The 15,736-nt window shown below is 35.3% G+C and overlaps 2 protein-coding genes across 2 annotated transcripts; one reads left to right on the forward strand and one right to left on the reverse strand.

Moving 5' to 3' along the window:
* Positions 1-542: 542 nt before the first annotated feature.
* cd79b (CD79b molecule, immunoglobulin-associated beta) lies at positions 543-6,897 on the forward strand. The gene is made up of 6 exons (XM_079851477.1): positions 543-1,031; positions 2,052-2,228; positions 2,689-2,985; positions 3,073-3,191; positions 3,619-3,672; positions 6,654-6,897. Exons 2-6 carry the CDS (start codon positions 2,078-2,080, stop codon positions 6,765-6,767), a joined length of 735 nt encoding a protein of 244 aa, XP_079707603.1. The 5' UTR covers positions 543-1,031; positions 2,052-2,077; the 3' UTR covers positions 6,768-6,897.
* Positions 6,898-9,429: 2,532 nt separating this feature from the next.
* On the reverse strand, positions 9,430-11,415 carry ifnphi4 (interferon phi 4; the record flags this gene model as incomplete). The annotated part of the gene is made up of 5 exons (XM_079852153.1): positions 10,996-11,415; positions 10,055-10,132; positions 9,802-9,945; positions 9,606-9,686; positions 9,430-9,516 (listed from the first exon to the last, which is right to left on the reverse strand). Exons 1-5 carry the CDS (start codon positions 11,263-11,265, stop codon positions 9,430-9,432), a joined length of 660 nt encoding a protein of 219 aa, XP_079708279.1. The 5' UTR covers positions 11,266-11,415.
* Between the last annotated feature and the right edge of the window lie 4,321 nt (positions 11,416-15,736).

Below are 15,736 nucleotides of genomic sequence, written 5' to 3' on the forward strand. Positions count from 1 at the left end.
TGGGGGAGTGACTTTATCGCATCAGAGATGTGTCACTTTGCTCTCAGCTCATTTCAGTTTGAGATCTCTTACCCAGAACAAAACCTGCGCTGGAGCGTAAGCCACTTTCATGGTGCCTAAAACACACTCTGAATGCACTCTGAATGCACTGCTTCATCTCACATATTGCCCGGTTTCACAGAAAAGGCTTAAGCTAGTCCCAGGTTAAAATGCATGTCTAAGCTGTTTTAACTGAAAGTAACTTGCACTGGCATATCTTAAAATATGTCAATACCATTGTTTTGTCTGAAGATGCAAACAAGTAATGTTTTTGGGGTTTTTTTCTCAGGCACATTTAATAAAGCTACTTAAATGTCCTAATTTAACTAAGGCCTAATCCTGGCTTAATCTAAGCCCTGTTTGTGAAACCGTGACGTTTATTTTTATCTTTGTACCATTGATTATTTTCACATCTGAGTTTTTTGAGAAGGTACACCACTTCCCTTGCCCCCTCAAACAGTTCTGACTTTGCCTGATAATAGAGTCTGTGTGCGTGTGTGTGTGTGTGGTTACAGCTGTAAAGAGTGCAGTACACTTCACACAGCTCAACGACTGCTGCTATCTCCACCCACTGTGATGGACTGCACCGCAGATGCGCATGGAAAGCACCAACTTATGCATGTAAATTAAAGACATGTATGGGACACAACAAAATTCAGCATGGCAAAAACATCAGCAACAGTAAAAACGCAAAATGAAGATTATAGACCATGGATGTGCAATCCCGCCGCTGGAGGACAAGTTTAGCTCAACACACCTGCCTGGAAGCTTTAGTGATCGGGCTGAGATGTGTTTAATTAGGGCTGGAGCTAAACTCTGCTGGAAGGGGTGTCTCCAGGAACAGGACTGAACACCCCTGTAATGGACTATAGGTGCGTTCACGCCATGTTGGAGTACCACAAAGAGATTCCAAAATGCATTCACGTCCTAGAAGAACTCGTAATTACAACTTTTCAGAGAACTCTGACTCTGCGAGTAGTCGTCGCCTTATGGTTAGTAGAGACTTGCAACCCGAAGGTTGCGGGTTCGATTCTCAATACCGGCAGGAAATGAGTAACCCACAATTGTGTCCATGCAGTGTGTGTGTGTTCACTATCACTACTCCTAATGTGTGGGCACTAACTTGGATGGGTTACATGCAGAGAACAAACTCAGAGTATTTGTCATTGAACAAATTCAATGACTGGCAATGTGAGAAACAATGCAGATGCAGATTTATTTTAAATGTTCTCATAATTATTGCTTTTAACAGATACTGTTTGCAGCCATTAGGCTGATTCTTCTTTATAATCACTAATCAGTAATTGCAGAAGGCAGTATAACAGGGCTTTTGATTGAACTGTTTCTGAGTGTATTCATATTACAATGGCTAATTTCTTTTAAGAAAAGTAAAAAAAACAAAAAAAAAACCAGTCCATTTCTACATTTATATGTATACAATAAAAGCTTGTAAAATACACACTGGTGTCTATGGAAGCGGCAATAATAATCCTTTCATAATTTGTTGATGTGTTTTATTGATATCACACACTGATATCATATCCCATTACAAATATCTAAAAAGAAAATCTTAAATCAAGAAATACCTGCCAGCGAGGTGCGAAAATTTAATTCAAAAGGAAAACAGTAATATTTGTCTTACCTCAGCGGCAGATGTTTCTTGTTTTAAGCTCTTAAATTTAACTTCTTTTTGATAAATATGTCATTAAACAAGACTTAAGTCATTTTACTTCAAATTGTTAGTTGTTTAGATGTATGTACTGGTCTGAAAAACAAGACAAAAATCTAAAAATGTATTTTCTACCAGGACACGATCTGTTTTTCTACAGGTTTGTATCTTACAGTGCAGTGATGCATGCAGTTGACATTTTAATTTGTATTTTGTTTAGTCATCTTTGTACATAAATGGTAAAGTAGCCTATATCATTCTTAATGTATTTTGCATCGAGATGATTCACTTGCTCCTTATCATTTTGATGCATGGGTGTATGGATTTGCATGTTTCTTCTCAGAAACGGAATTGTATCATCACAGCTTCATGACCCGCACCCTTCAGCTGGCTTCCTTCAGTTCTGTCTTTCTGATCTGTACCGACTACTACATTTTCTTGGAGAGGTGCATTTCAAGACCAAGAACCATGCATTCCTTCCTGCTGGGATGTTCAGTCATGGCGCTGATTTACCTCTCAGGTAAATGGCTGTTTTATACATTAAAAACTGCATTTTTGTTTGAGTTTTAAACATGGTACTCTCTGAAATGCCACATTTTTTTGATGCACTTTTTAAGATATGGGAGGAATTGTTTAAGACAGCAGTTCTTTACAGCCGATTGATTTGATTTTTGTTTTACATTTAAAAGTTGCAGGATTACATTTTGCATATTACAGTTGCCCTAGACTTGTTTTCAGCGTTGTTCTTCCTTCCCATCTGTGAGTGAAAGAGGAAGTCCCACCGCTTCAAAACAAGTTTGCATGTGCCACCTTAAAAATAAACAGTTATAATGTGGGATGCACATACTGTTAAGTGTCTTTGATAATGCCAAGCATGTTTCATGGTTTTACTTCTGCTGATAACTTACAGCAAATGGCCATTGCAATATTAAACCGGTTCTGTCTTATATATTTTCTCTCTGTCTATCTCATAATTTCAGCTGAAGCAAAACATATCCATGTGTTCCAGAAGCCACGATTTCTTGGCGTTAAGACAGATCAGAATGTGATGATATTCTGTGTGTCGTCTCAGTCGTCTATGCCGGGTCGTGTAGTGTGGTTCAAAGACCGGGCTGACAAAGACACACTCAAGAACAGCCAAAGAATATATATAAAGGAGAAGAGTGAAAAAACAAATGCCTCTATTCTCATAAAGAAAGTGGAGGTTGAGGACAGCGGCATTTATTTTTGCAAGCTGAATGATACTCTTGGACCGGGAACTGCGCTTCAAGTGTCCAGTAGGTGATGATTTGTTGTTGATGTCATTCACTTTCTTTCTTCGCTAGCCTGTTTACCATACTTGTGTTTCTTTGTTTCTTCCATAGGATATAGTGATCCCCAAGCTATCTTGCGCAGATCTAGAGTCAAGGATGTTATCATTTTCCTTCAGGCTTTTCTGTTGATTTTGTGCATTGTCGTTCCTCTGGTTCAGTTTTACAAGCTGGTAAGAGCCACAGACGTTCTTTATTACTATGTGCACTTTACACTTTATTTCGAAAGTCCACTTTAGACATTCTAGTCACTGTGAGTAACTTTGCAACTATATGTGAACTAAATCATTGATTTGCAACTACATGTCAACTGACTCTCATTAGAGTATTAGACTGTTTGGTTTAGTAGAATAAGTTGATATGTAGTTGCAAAGTTACATATAGTCACTAGAAAATTGGTTGAGGAGCATCAAAATTAAAAATTAAACAGGCAGTCTAGTAATACTCTCATGACTGCTAGTTGACATGTAGTCACTTATAGTTAGTTGAATATCTAAAATGGACCATTCGAAATTAGTTTAACCAACTTTTTAGTTTTTTTTGCCATAATTCAGTTATCAATAAGCAAAAACAGCAGTTTCTCATTGTGTTTGGTTTCAGGAGAAGAAAGAAGAAGCGGATTATGAAGAACCTGAGGATGATCACATATATGAGGTGACGGTTTTGGTTCATTCGGTTAGCTTGTTACTGTCATGTGTTGGTTTATGGTTGGTTGAGTTTCTGCAACTATTGTTGCATGCACTACAGGAAGTGAAAACACACATGGTCTGTTGTGATAGACAATGCATGAAATTATACTTGTGATGTACAATGCGATTTCATAACACAAATAGGAACATTTCTAAAGTTTTCAAGCTCCGGTCATCGAATTTGATTGGCCGAGCGGCGTTCCATGAGGTCAGTTGGTCTGTGTCAGTTTGCACTGCAAAAAATTATTTGCTTAGTATTTTTGACTTGTTTTGCAATACAAAATGTAAGGAATGCACAATATATCGGCCGATATACGTTCATTTTTAATGTTATCGTTATCGGCTCGATAAGAAAATTTGGCCGACATATTAAAGCAGTGTATTTAATAAATGTATTATTTCCTTTTGAATTGCAATCAGTTGAAATCAGTTCAAAAAGGAAAATACAGTAAAGTGCAACATGTTCAGTGCAAGTCTGTCATATAGGCTACATAACATTATAATGAGAATATTATAATTGTGTGCTTGGGACAAGGCTCTTAATGGTGAGACTTTTGTTTTTGTAATCAGGCTCTCAAAAATGATATAAAAATATGGATTTACATTTATTGGTCAATGTATCGGTTATCGGCTTTCAAATATAAAGTTATCGGTATCCACCAAAGTTTTCATATTGGTGCATCCCTAACCAATATAGTAACTTAGTTATTAAAATAGTTATTATCCTTGGTGTGAACGGGCCTTAAGTAACTTTGCAATTGCATGTCAGCTGATTCTACTAATCCAAACCCTAACACCTAACCCTAATTCAACAGTTTGCTAATACTCAAAATAAAATCTAATGAGAGTTAGTTGACATGTAGGTGTGACGTTACTTAAACAGAATGTCTAAAGGGGACCATCAAAATGAATTGTAACCCTGATTCATTCACCAAAGTCACTTTAAGGCAAGTCATTTCACTCGGCGGCCATCTTTGAAACGCCTCTCGGATGGCTATTTCAGTCATGCACGTGCAGCTCCTATCTCTCTCAGTGGGGAAACATCAAACTCTTTAAAGCTGTTCACCAAGCTCATGATTAAATTTCATATTTAAAATCACCAATGAAATCTGACAACAACTGTCTCATTAATTTTGTCTCTGAACACTCAAAATTTTTCAGGCTGGACCAGCCAATGCACATGTGCAGTCATAAGCGTGTGTCTCAAACACTGACTGTTTCTATAGCAACTGGAGCTTCTGAAAGCAGCTGCAGTGATGCAATGACTTTACCACTTATTCCTCCATATTGTGCGTTGTACTTTCTCCCATTCATAGAAATATGAGTGCACAGTATTTGTATATCTAAAGTCTTTGGTCTTTTGGTCTTTGGTGTTGTTAGTAGACACTCAACAGTTGATTCCCCTTTGGCTTCATTTGGAATTAATTTACAATAGACGAAGTAACCAGCACTTATGAATTATAGACCTTTTTTCCTGGTGTAGGAATTGATCGTTCTATATTACTTTTTTTCTCGATTGCTAACACATAATTCATGAAACTATTTTCTCAAACTGTAAACACAATCTCATAACTACACACCAACTCGTACAAACCTCAAACTATCATCATGTCGAATCAAATATTTTAGTAGTTTCATGGTCTTCTGACAAGAATTTCTCTACCTAGTCATTTCTCAGTTCTGCAAAAATACAATACATGTAAAAAAATCACATGTCTGAGGGTGTACGTTCAACAGTTTACTGTACATAAAATAGTGAATTTTCCAGTAGCACGAGATCCAGGGGGCGGAGTTGGATCCAGATATAAGGGGTGGAGATTGGTAGGTGCAGGGGTGGGTTTAGGGATCAGGGGGTGGAGATGGGTAGGTTTAGGTATATGTAAGGTGGGAGGAGTTGGATCTGGATCCAACTCCTCCCCCTGGATTTCGTGTTCTGCAGTGAGGATCATCTCGAATTTTCCCTCATCTAAACTACTGAGTTCTGTAATTACACTGTATGTGTAAGCTGTATGAAAAGCCTGTGGATGTACATAGCACATAATCATTGTTTATGTTTTATGAATGAGAATATGGTTAAAACCTATAAAACAGGTGACGTGTTAAAGGGATAGTTCACCCAAAAATGAAACTTCTGTCATTAATTACTCACCCTCATGTTGTTCCAACAACCATAAAACTTTCGTTCATCTTCGGAACACAAATGAAGATCTTTTTGATGAAGTCTGAGAGCTTTCTGTCCCTCCACTGACATCCTATGCAACTTCCACTTTCAAGCCCCAGAAAGGTAGTAAAGACATCATTGAAGTAATCCATGTGACTTCAGTGATTTAACCTCAATTTATGAAGAGATGCAAGTGCTTTGTTTGCGAAAAAACATAATTTACCACTTTATTTGCAAAATATTAATCTCAAAAGATCGTTCAAGCAACAACGTCCGTTCTCGCGTCAACACAACACACATGCATCTTGGTGCATGTTCTCATGAACGCGTTGTTGATTAATATTAAATGAAATGATCATTTATTTCTTTTTCTGCGCAAACAAAGCACATGGATTACTTTAATGATGTCCCTGCGGCTTCAAAGTGGAAGTTGCATAGACTGTCAATGGAGGGAAAGAAATCTCTCACATTTCATCAAAAAAATCTTCATTTGTGCTCTGATGAGTCATATTGGTTTGGGACGACATGAAGGTGAGTAATTAATGAGAGAATTTTCATTTTTGGGAGAATAATCCCTTTAAACGTTTTATGGGATGTGTCTTTGTTTTGAGAACTGAATTAATGGTTTGGGAAATTGTGTCAACCGAATCAGTTATTATAGTGTGTTATCAATTGAGAAAACTGTAATAATTCATAAATGAAATGCATGGCTTATAAATGAAATGCATGCTCTTAATATTCTTTGAAATTTGGGTTTTTTCTGATTCTCTGTGTGCTGTATACAGGGTTTAGAAATCGAGCATTGTGGTGGTGATGTGTACGAGGACATCTCTGTTTACGCCCAGCCCAGTGAGCCCACAGATGCAGCATGGGAAGTTGAGTCCCCAGACCAAGAGTGAGAAAAACACATCCAGATGTCAGCTTCAACACCAGAACAATGATTACGTTCAGTCCATATCACGACTGTCCATCTGTTTGTGCTGTATGCACACTGATGATGTCACTGAGTGTGAGTGTATGTTTGAAAAAGATTTCACTTGAAAGCGTGGAACTATTATCTCGGAAGGAGTAACCATGCCGTTTATATGCCGTTTAGTTTGATGATGTTGTGGAATTTACACATTTCCATAACAATATTCCCAGCTAACAGGGACCGTTCTCAGATGTGTACTGTCCTTCTTCCAGTAATGTTAATAGAAAGTTATGGTCTTTAATAACATTATCAAAACATTACCCGCAAAATAGTTATTTACACATTATTCATGGAACATTTTTCTGAAATATTTTAATATAATGTTTTTTTTTTAATGTTAGCCTACTACTTTTTTTCAGATGGTTCAGAGAACATCCAAATGTAACATTCCCATAATACTTGCAAAATGATAAAATAGAGAAAACATTCTGTAATGCTCACATAACCGAGAAAAAAATGTTTTAAAAGATGTTCTGAGAACATTGAGAAATAACGTTTTCATAACTTAATGAGAACGTTAGCAAAACGTTCTTGGAACATATTTTTGTTAGCAGGGCTGTGATACATTTAACTTATGTTTTTATTGTTTGCTTGTTTGTTTTCTTTATTACTCAGTTTATCAACTGATATTGTGTTATGTGCTAATTGTTTTTTGTTTTTTTTGTGAGTGTGTTTGTTTTATAAATGCACTGGCTCTGGCTGTTCTTTCGTGATAATAAGGTGCTGTGTATGTGGAAATAAAAATACTAGTGGTAAGGAACTGCTCAAAGCTAAAGGAACCTGCAAATCAAATGTCTACTTTCACTTCATTTCTGTTAAAATAAGCATCAGGTGTTTTCCACAAAGCAGCTTTTTTTGGTATATTTTGGTCGCTTTTTATATCTGATATGGACTCCACAAGTCTGATGATTTGAAAGAGCATCTGCAAAGAACATTTGACCGTCTGTACAAGGATTTAACATTGTCAGTGTTTTTTGCTATTTGACTAGTAAAATATTGCAAAATCCTAAATACGTGTTCTTCATTTTATGTTAGTATTTGTTTTGATTTTTTACCCTAAAACATTTGAAAACAGATCACATTTGGTCAGTTTGGACTGTCTGTAGGCCTATATATGGATTAAATAGGCCTACATACTTGAATGGAGACTGAGACAGGATAATACACATGTGGAAAAGAGAGAGAAAGAAATACAAAAAGAGCCACAGACTGACAGAAAGAGACAGTGTTTAGTCTTCTAATAATAAAGTGCTGTAAGAGCTGCAGGGAAAGCGCGCCATCTTATGGCCATTCAGACAAACTAACAGTCGAAATCATTTTCAGGCTTGAATACACACGATTTTTCAACAGATTTAACACCTGTTGTGCCGAATTTCGACCCCCTGCCAAATTATTACCCACCTAGTTGAAGTCATGATTGCCTAATCCTAACCCCGCCCCTAATCCTAACCCCTCCCCCACAACTAATCCTAAACCTACCAATGCTAGGGTGGTAATAATTTGGGTGTCGAAATTCGGCACAACATACTGGCCCGATATCAGCTCGATGGTGTTTTATGCCCCCAATGGCTCCTTAGAGGCAGCTAACCCTCAACCTTAAACCTACCCATCCCCTCGCTGCCTGGAAGGCGACGTTGGGGGCATAAAACACCAAAGACCCCCGATATCACAGACAGGGTTTAGATTAAGCCAGGATTGGGCCTAAGTTTAACTAGGACATTTAAGTAGCTTTTACAAATGTGCCGTAAAAACATTACTGGTGTGCATCTTGAGATAAAACAATGCCACTTACATATTTTAAGATACAAGAGACTTAGTTAAAACAGCTCACACGTGCATTTTAGCCCAGGACTAGACTCAAGCCTTTTCTGTGAAACCAGGGTTTATGTCATAATTTCGACTTTTAAAGTCCTAAATTCTCATCATTTTTATGTCATAATTCTGACATTTCATAGCATTAAATGGGCTTCCATATTCATATGATGATGATGATGATGATGTGTGAGATCCTCAGTTGTTTAGTGTATGATGTTCAGTTTTTCCTTAAACTTCTACAAAGTCCACAAGTGTGTGATGTTCTGAAAAGTGCTGTAGTCGGCAAACATTTTCTTTTGAAAGGATTTTATAAACTATCTTTATATTTCATAAATAAATTCACAAAATATATAAAATTCAAGTTTTTATTGAATGTCAGAAATACAAAATACATATTTTTTATATAATCGGTAATCACTGAATTTTTGCATATTAATGTCACGGCTAGAATGAAGGATTCATTAATAAATAAACAAATACATAAATAAGGATAAAACTATGCAAAATATATCATATAAAATATATAAAATATGTTTAAATAATTTTTTTTTAAATAACAATAAATAATCATTCTAAATATCTTAAGTAATTATTCAAATGTAATATCTTTAATATAAAGATTTAAAACATCAAATAAATAAACAATATATAACTCTTTTTCAACTGTATAACAATGAATCTACTGTAATAAAAAGAGGAGTGTAAACACTGATTAACAACACTGAAATATTTTTATGTTCTTTTGTAAATGCGATCTTCTAGAAGTCCAGTCATTAAGCCTGAGTGTCGAAGGGGAACTCCAGCTGCTTCATCAGACTCATGACCCGTGTTCTGACGATCTCCCAGCTTTCACCTCCATCCTCCTGTGAGAGTAATGCAACATTAGGATGAGTTTCCACATTTATAGCTGAGAAAGGTTCATCTTTCTACATTAGAAGAAGAATCTCACCTTGTTCAGCTCTGTCATTTGTCTCAATCTTCCAAAATAGAGATGCAGCTTTTTGTTCCTCTTCATTTTGTTGTAATCACCCTGCATTCAGAAAGAAAAGAATGAGTTCCTCTGGCTCGACTGCTGATGACATTACGTATATATGCAAATATAAACAAACTGTACTCACACACTCAGTACTATCAGTACTATTCACACACGAGCACAGTCCATCAGTCTGCGAATGGATGATGTTTAAGAACTCCTCCATTTTTTTAGCATCCCAGGGCACGACGGCGTCGTCAAAGAGGCCAGTGATCTCTTGCAGAGCCTGGATGACAAACAGGATCTGCTTCTTAGGCTGAAAACAATAGAGATACATATATGAATATAGCTTTATAATCAACAGCACAAACCAGGGTTGGTTTTTTGTTTTGTTTTGTTTTTTGTGAAAAATCATTTTTGCTAACCTCTGCTCTTCTGTGGTTATTGATCAGCTCATATGGGATAGGGTTGATGATGTCCTCATGGTCATTATGGATCTCACCCTGCAAAATATTCAGAAACAGATTTAATGAAGAGACTATATTGAACAGAGTGAACAGATTCAGATCTGAATGCTTTTTTTAATTTTTTTTGTATTGTATTTGATTGTTATGGGTCATATAGTATGATATTGTAAGAATATGAAGTTCATCAGGGCCAAAAACTGAGCAGAAATATGAACGTTGCTGTAGAGGTTGAGATTTACATGGCCAAAAAGTAAGATGAAATTCTGACAGCTTGTAATGTAAATCAGTGTAACAGATACTGACATAAAATTCATGGAAATATCAGTAGATCTCACAATAATACGTCTTAGTAAGATGATATTTAAATGTTTAGTTTTATGAACCATAGATATGGAGCAAAACATATAATGCAATGTAAATAAACAATCAATCAATCAATGATGATTGACAGATATACAAATAAACTTTCCTCAAAAGCCTGATGCATCATATTGATACTCACATTTCAACATGATTTTTTTTTTTTTAATCAAGTAAATCTAAGTTACTTCAGTCCAGTAAGTGTTCATCTTGAAATATCCCTAACAATATAAAAGTTATTCTTACGTTTATTTTACACACTGGACATTTCTACATTGTACTAAAAGACCTTTTACTTATTAAATGTGTGAATTATCAATGTGAAGATTGTGGTTTTTCAGCTACATTTAGAGATCTTATAAAGTCATGTATCAAATATGATACAGTATAGGGATCAAAAAACTTTCCGAATTTTTTTTTTTTTTTTTTACACGACCATCATGACAATTTTTTTAATACAAATATTAGTCTCTCAGTGAATAGCCATAAAATATAGGTATGAAAAATAATTATTTAAAAAAAGTATAAAAAACACTCACCATCGTTCTGATGTGATCCAAAGAGATTCCATGGTGGCGCTGAAACTTTGATGGACCATGTCGACCATGTTTGGTCCACCTGCAGCTCAGCACAGAGCTGACACACACTGCCAGAAGAAGGCAGAGCTGAAGATCCAGACGAACATTCATTCTGATGTCTCGAGTGATGATCAGTGATTCCACAGGTTGATCCGCTTGATGAGCTGCTGCTGTTTCAGTCCTCCGGTTGTTCTTTACTGCTGTTGGATGATGTTGTGTCTTCTCCTCCATGCTGTCCTCTTATATATGCTATGGCCCTATCTCATGAATCGAATATGAGATTCACTTTTCAGATGTCAGCGGCCACACACCTGAGCGATAGGTAAACCACAGTGCGCACGCTCGAGACTGAGTGGGGGAAGTTTAGCGTTTCATCAGAATTCCTACAGTGACCTCTCATTGTGTTCACAAGTAAATAACAAATACATTAATTACACTTGAATAAATACAGTATAAACACCATAGAAGACCTATTGGTAATGTACAGTAGCCCTACAATAACAATTAAAAGAGAGAGAGAGAGAGCGAGAGAGAGAGAGAGAGAATTGACTCGTGTTGCCTTGTAGATATAACGAACAGGACTTCTAAATACATAAACAAAGAAATTACACGATAGGTCTACTGTTTATCAGAATAAAGCATAAATCAATGTTGGACACCGTAAATATAGCCTATATATTAATTACACAAATGTTTACATGTGCTACAGCGAGTGTTTTGTTTATTCATTTATTTTAGTAATGTATGTCTGTTTGTTTGTTGGTTTGCAGAAGAAGAATTGTCATGTTTCTTTGGGTTTGCGTGTGAACTTGACTTTTACTGTAAGAAATTCCAAAGCTGAATACCTTAGAAAGTGAAATCGAAAGCCAGTGACGTCATGAGTCGTGACGACATAGGCTACCTATTTCATATGTCAATTCATCATTGAAATGCACAAGAATTATTACATTACAATTAGCCTAGCTATTACAAGAATATTAGTCAGTGAAGAGACTAATTCTGTGGGAATAATTCTAATAATTCTAATTCTAAATCAATTATGAGGAGAAATAGCCTATTGTCAGTTTGGCAAATGCTGCCAGGTAATGCTGATGACGTAATGCCTTGAGTTGAAAACACACACGACAGATGATGATGATGATGATGATGATGAAATGATGAAGAAAAACAGATAATGATGATGATAATAATAATAAGAAGAAGAAAAAGAACAAGAAGAAGATTTAAAAAAAAAAAAAAAAAAAAAAAATCTGGTTTAAATAGATTCCAAAACCCTAATAAGGGTGAATGCAGGTAAAGTGGGACACTTTTTGTTAAATGTGTGATTTAGATACCTACAGTAGCTACTGTGCAAAAGTCTAAGGCATGTTAATAGCCGTTTTAAACGCAAAGGGTCGTTACACCATATATTGATTTGAATTTGTTAATAGAAGTTAAATCATAAATAAATTCAATTTGTGATTTTATTTTTGAAAGCATTCTCACTTTACAGCATTTTAACACACGTGCCAGTACTTTTCACAGTATACTGTAGCTTTGCAGGAAGGTTTCTTCAAGCATCTTGGAGACGTTCCCGCAGTTCTTCTGGATTTAGTCTGTCTCAGTTTTTTCTGTTTCTTCATGTAATCACAGACGGACTCGATGATGGTGAGATCAGATCATACCGGCTGTTGTCAGACTCCTTGTGCATACACAAATCTCACTGGATTATTACAATTAATGGCAAAAAGAATGTTTGGAAATGTAAACTGATATTTCCTACTGACACACTACAGCAAAAGATATGAATAACTGACTTATATATCATTAAATAGACTTTTGCACAGTACTGTATATGTTTCTTTTCTTTTCTTTTCTTATTTTTGTTAACTTTAAAGTCCAGCTATTTCAATTTGAATACATATAAAGTGTTATTTGCAAGAAATGAACATTTTGAGATCATGTATCCGTGACAATGTTAGCCAGATTGTCTGGTAATGGGCCATCCCTGATTTATCAAAAATGGTCCTGTATTAAAAACACGATTTATTATCACACATCATCAAGGCTATTCAACAACATTAAACAAACCCAAATACATATATTTTAGGCTATGAGTAAAATTCAGTTCACTCAATGCATGAGTAAAATTTAAAACCACGGATAGTATGTTGTGTTGACATTAAATTGAATGAAATCTGAGTGAAAATGAACTCTACAACATAATAAAAATGTGACTATAACATGCAAGGCTACCAAAAAATGAATAAGAGGACCATTCATTATGGCTTTTTTTCTGTCTATTTTCTCTAAATTCACTTTAATTATGTTCATATCTTATAGCTCTATACTCTGCATCTAAATGTTGCTCCTCTCGTCCTTTCTTCCCTCCACAGACTGAATTTAAAGGAGAAGTTCACTTTTAAAATGAAAATTCTGTCATCATATACTCACCCTCATGTTGTTTCAAAGCTGTATGAATTTCTTTCTTCTGCTGAACAGAAAGGAAGATATTTAGAAGAATATCAGTAACCAGACAGTTTTTGGGTCCCATTGACTTCCATAGTATATTTTTTTCCTACTATGGAAGTCAATGGGACCCAAAAACTGTCTGGTTACTGATATTCTTCTAAATATCTACCTTTCTGTTCAACAGAAGAAAGAAATTCATACAGCTTTGAAACAACATGAGGGTGAGTATATGATGACAGAATTTTCATTTTAAAAGTGAACTTCTCCTTTAATGCCTTCTGTTCTGTCTTTTCTTTCTTCCATCTCTGACTTGAATTTCCTTGTTTACATTAAAAAAAATTATACATGCCGACTATAAAATAACCAGTGAATGTCATTTTGAGAATAATTACTGAAGTTTAAAGGTCGCCCCGCTTTACATGAATCCCATTTTACTGTCCCACTTTATCTAACACATTCAGCCAAAGTGGACCAGCAATATTTAAACACAAATAAACTTTAAGCCTTTTAGTCTTTGCATTAACTGTAGTAACAAACAATAATATTTGTTTAAATTTATTTAGCAACCAAGTTAAAATCTTAAGGGTTTTCTTTCATATTGTGGGAGTTTTTTTTTTATGTGTGGCCACGACCACCAGTGTCATGTTGCATCAACCAAAACTATTTTATCATTTAAAGAAGTGTCTACTGAGCAGCACAGTACAATCGAGCTTAAACGACCTTTTACCTGCATTCACCCTATAAGCTAAATACATAAACGTATATGGAAAATAGCATAATAGCAAATAAACCCTGTCCTTAAATAAATGAAGACAGGCATATAAAATAGTCAGCTTTTAAGGCTTTATTTTTATACGTCAGTTAGTGTGTAGAAATATTTGATGTTATTTGTTATTTGTTATTTAATGCGCATGTGAACGCCATCAGTGTTTCTCACAGGTTCGCGTTTAAAGTCTGTGTAGAGAGAATGGTGTCGTCTTAGCGGCCCCCAATTTAATAACAAATGATCGTTGCGACGGAAGCGAATCAATCAAAACTAACTTTAGCTGGAAAATAACTTTATTAAAGAACCGCTATAAAGCCAAAACATTCTCTGTTACCTTAAATTATACGTTTATCTCTGTAAAGCTGCTTTGAAACAATCTAGGCTACATTGTTAAAAGCGTTATATAAATAAAACAATTAAAAAAAAGAAAAAGAAAGATTTGGAATTTTAATTTATTTGTTTTGAAACTAATGTGTAAAATGTCCTACACATCACAAAAGAGTTGTAGAACAACCATATTTTTCTTATGCTTTATTTTTCATTAATGAATCATTTTTATTGTCACTTTTATACAATATTATGCTATTTCTTGTAAATGTGATTGTTTTCTCTACTTTACATTACTTTTCTGTTTTATTCAACTATGCTGATTGTTGGTTGAAATATTTCATTCATTTTCATCAGCCAAAAATCCAGCATTAAGAAAACTAGTGCAAAAAATGCCCGTGCAAAATCAGTTTTTCTGTGTGTTTTAGTAATTGTTGGTTTGGTGTGTGCTCATTGTTACAATTACACAGCAAAAGTTCAGTGACATTTTTATTTGTGCATGGTAAAAAGCACACAGTGAACTCCGAGAAAACGCTATGCTTGAGCAAACAGTTTGTGAATAGGCAACTACAAATGATGCCCGTGAAAGAGACTGTGAACGCATTGAATAGGATATGTTTAGTTGGTGAATAGCATAGGCTACTATTACACAGTAGCGATAGCGTTAAGCGCACCAGAATGAAATATAATATTCAGAAGTAAACAGCATAGCTGACTTACAGATTCAGTTAACATCCACAAATGAATAAGCACCTCGATTCAGGGAGCAGTGCAAAGTGCCCGTGCAAAATCAGTTTTTGTGAGCTGATCGCCGTCAAAAAAGTTCAGGAGATATTTCTTGCGATGGCAATATGATCAAAAATAACTTTATATTGATTCAATGGATTAATTGCATTTTGAAAAAAAAAAAAAGTCATGAATTTATTGCATTTTTGGGAAAAAATAATCCGTTTTTATAATAAATCTTAAAAAATTCAAATCCAGATTTTGATTTTCAATGTTGTTATAACCTAAAGATGCTATGTGAAAGTTTGAAACAGAAAATAGTGGTTTTCACACATTTAGTGGTTATCTCACATTCGAGAGATATGCGAATAACACACAGACAGACAGACGGACGTTTCTGTAATTTATAGATAGATGGATTTATCACGTTCG

Source organism: Squalius cephalus (assembly GCF_949319135.1).
Source record: "Squalius cephalus genome assembly, chromosome: 19".
NCBI lineage: Eukaryota > Metazoa > Chordata > Actinopteri > Cypriniformes > Leuciscidae > Squalius > Squalius cephalus.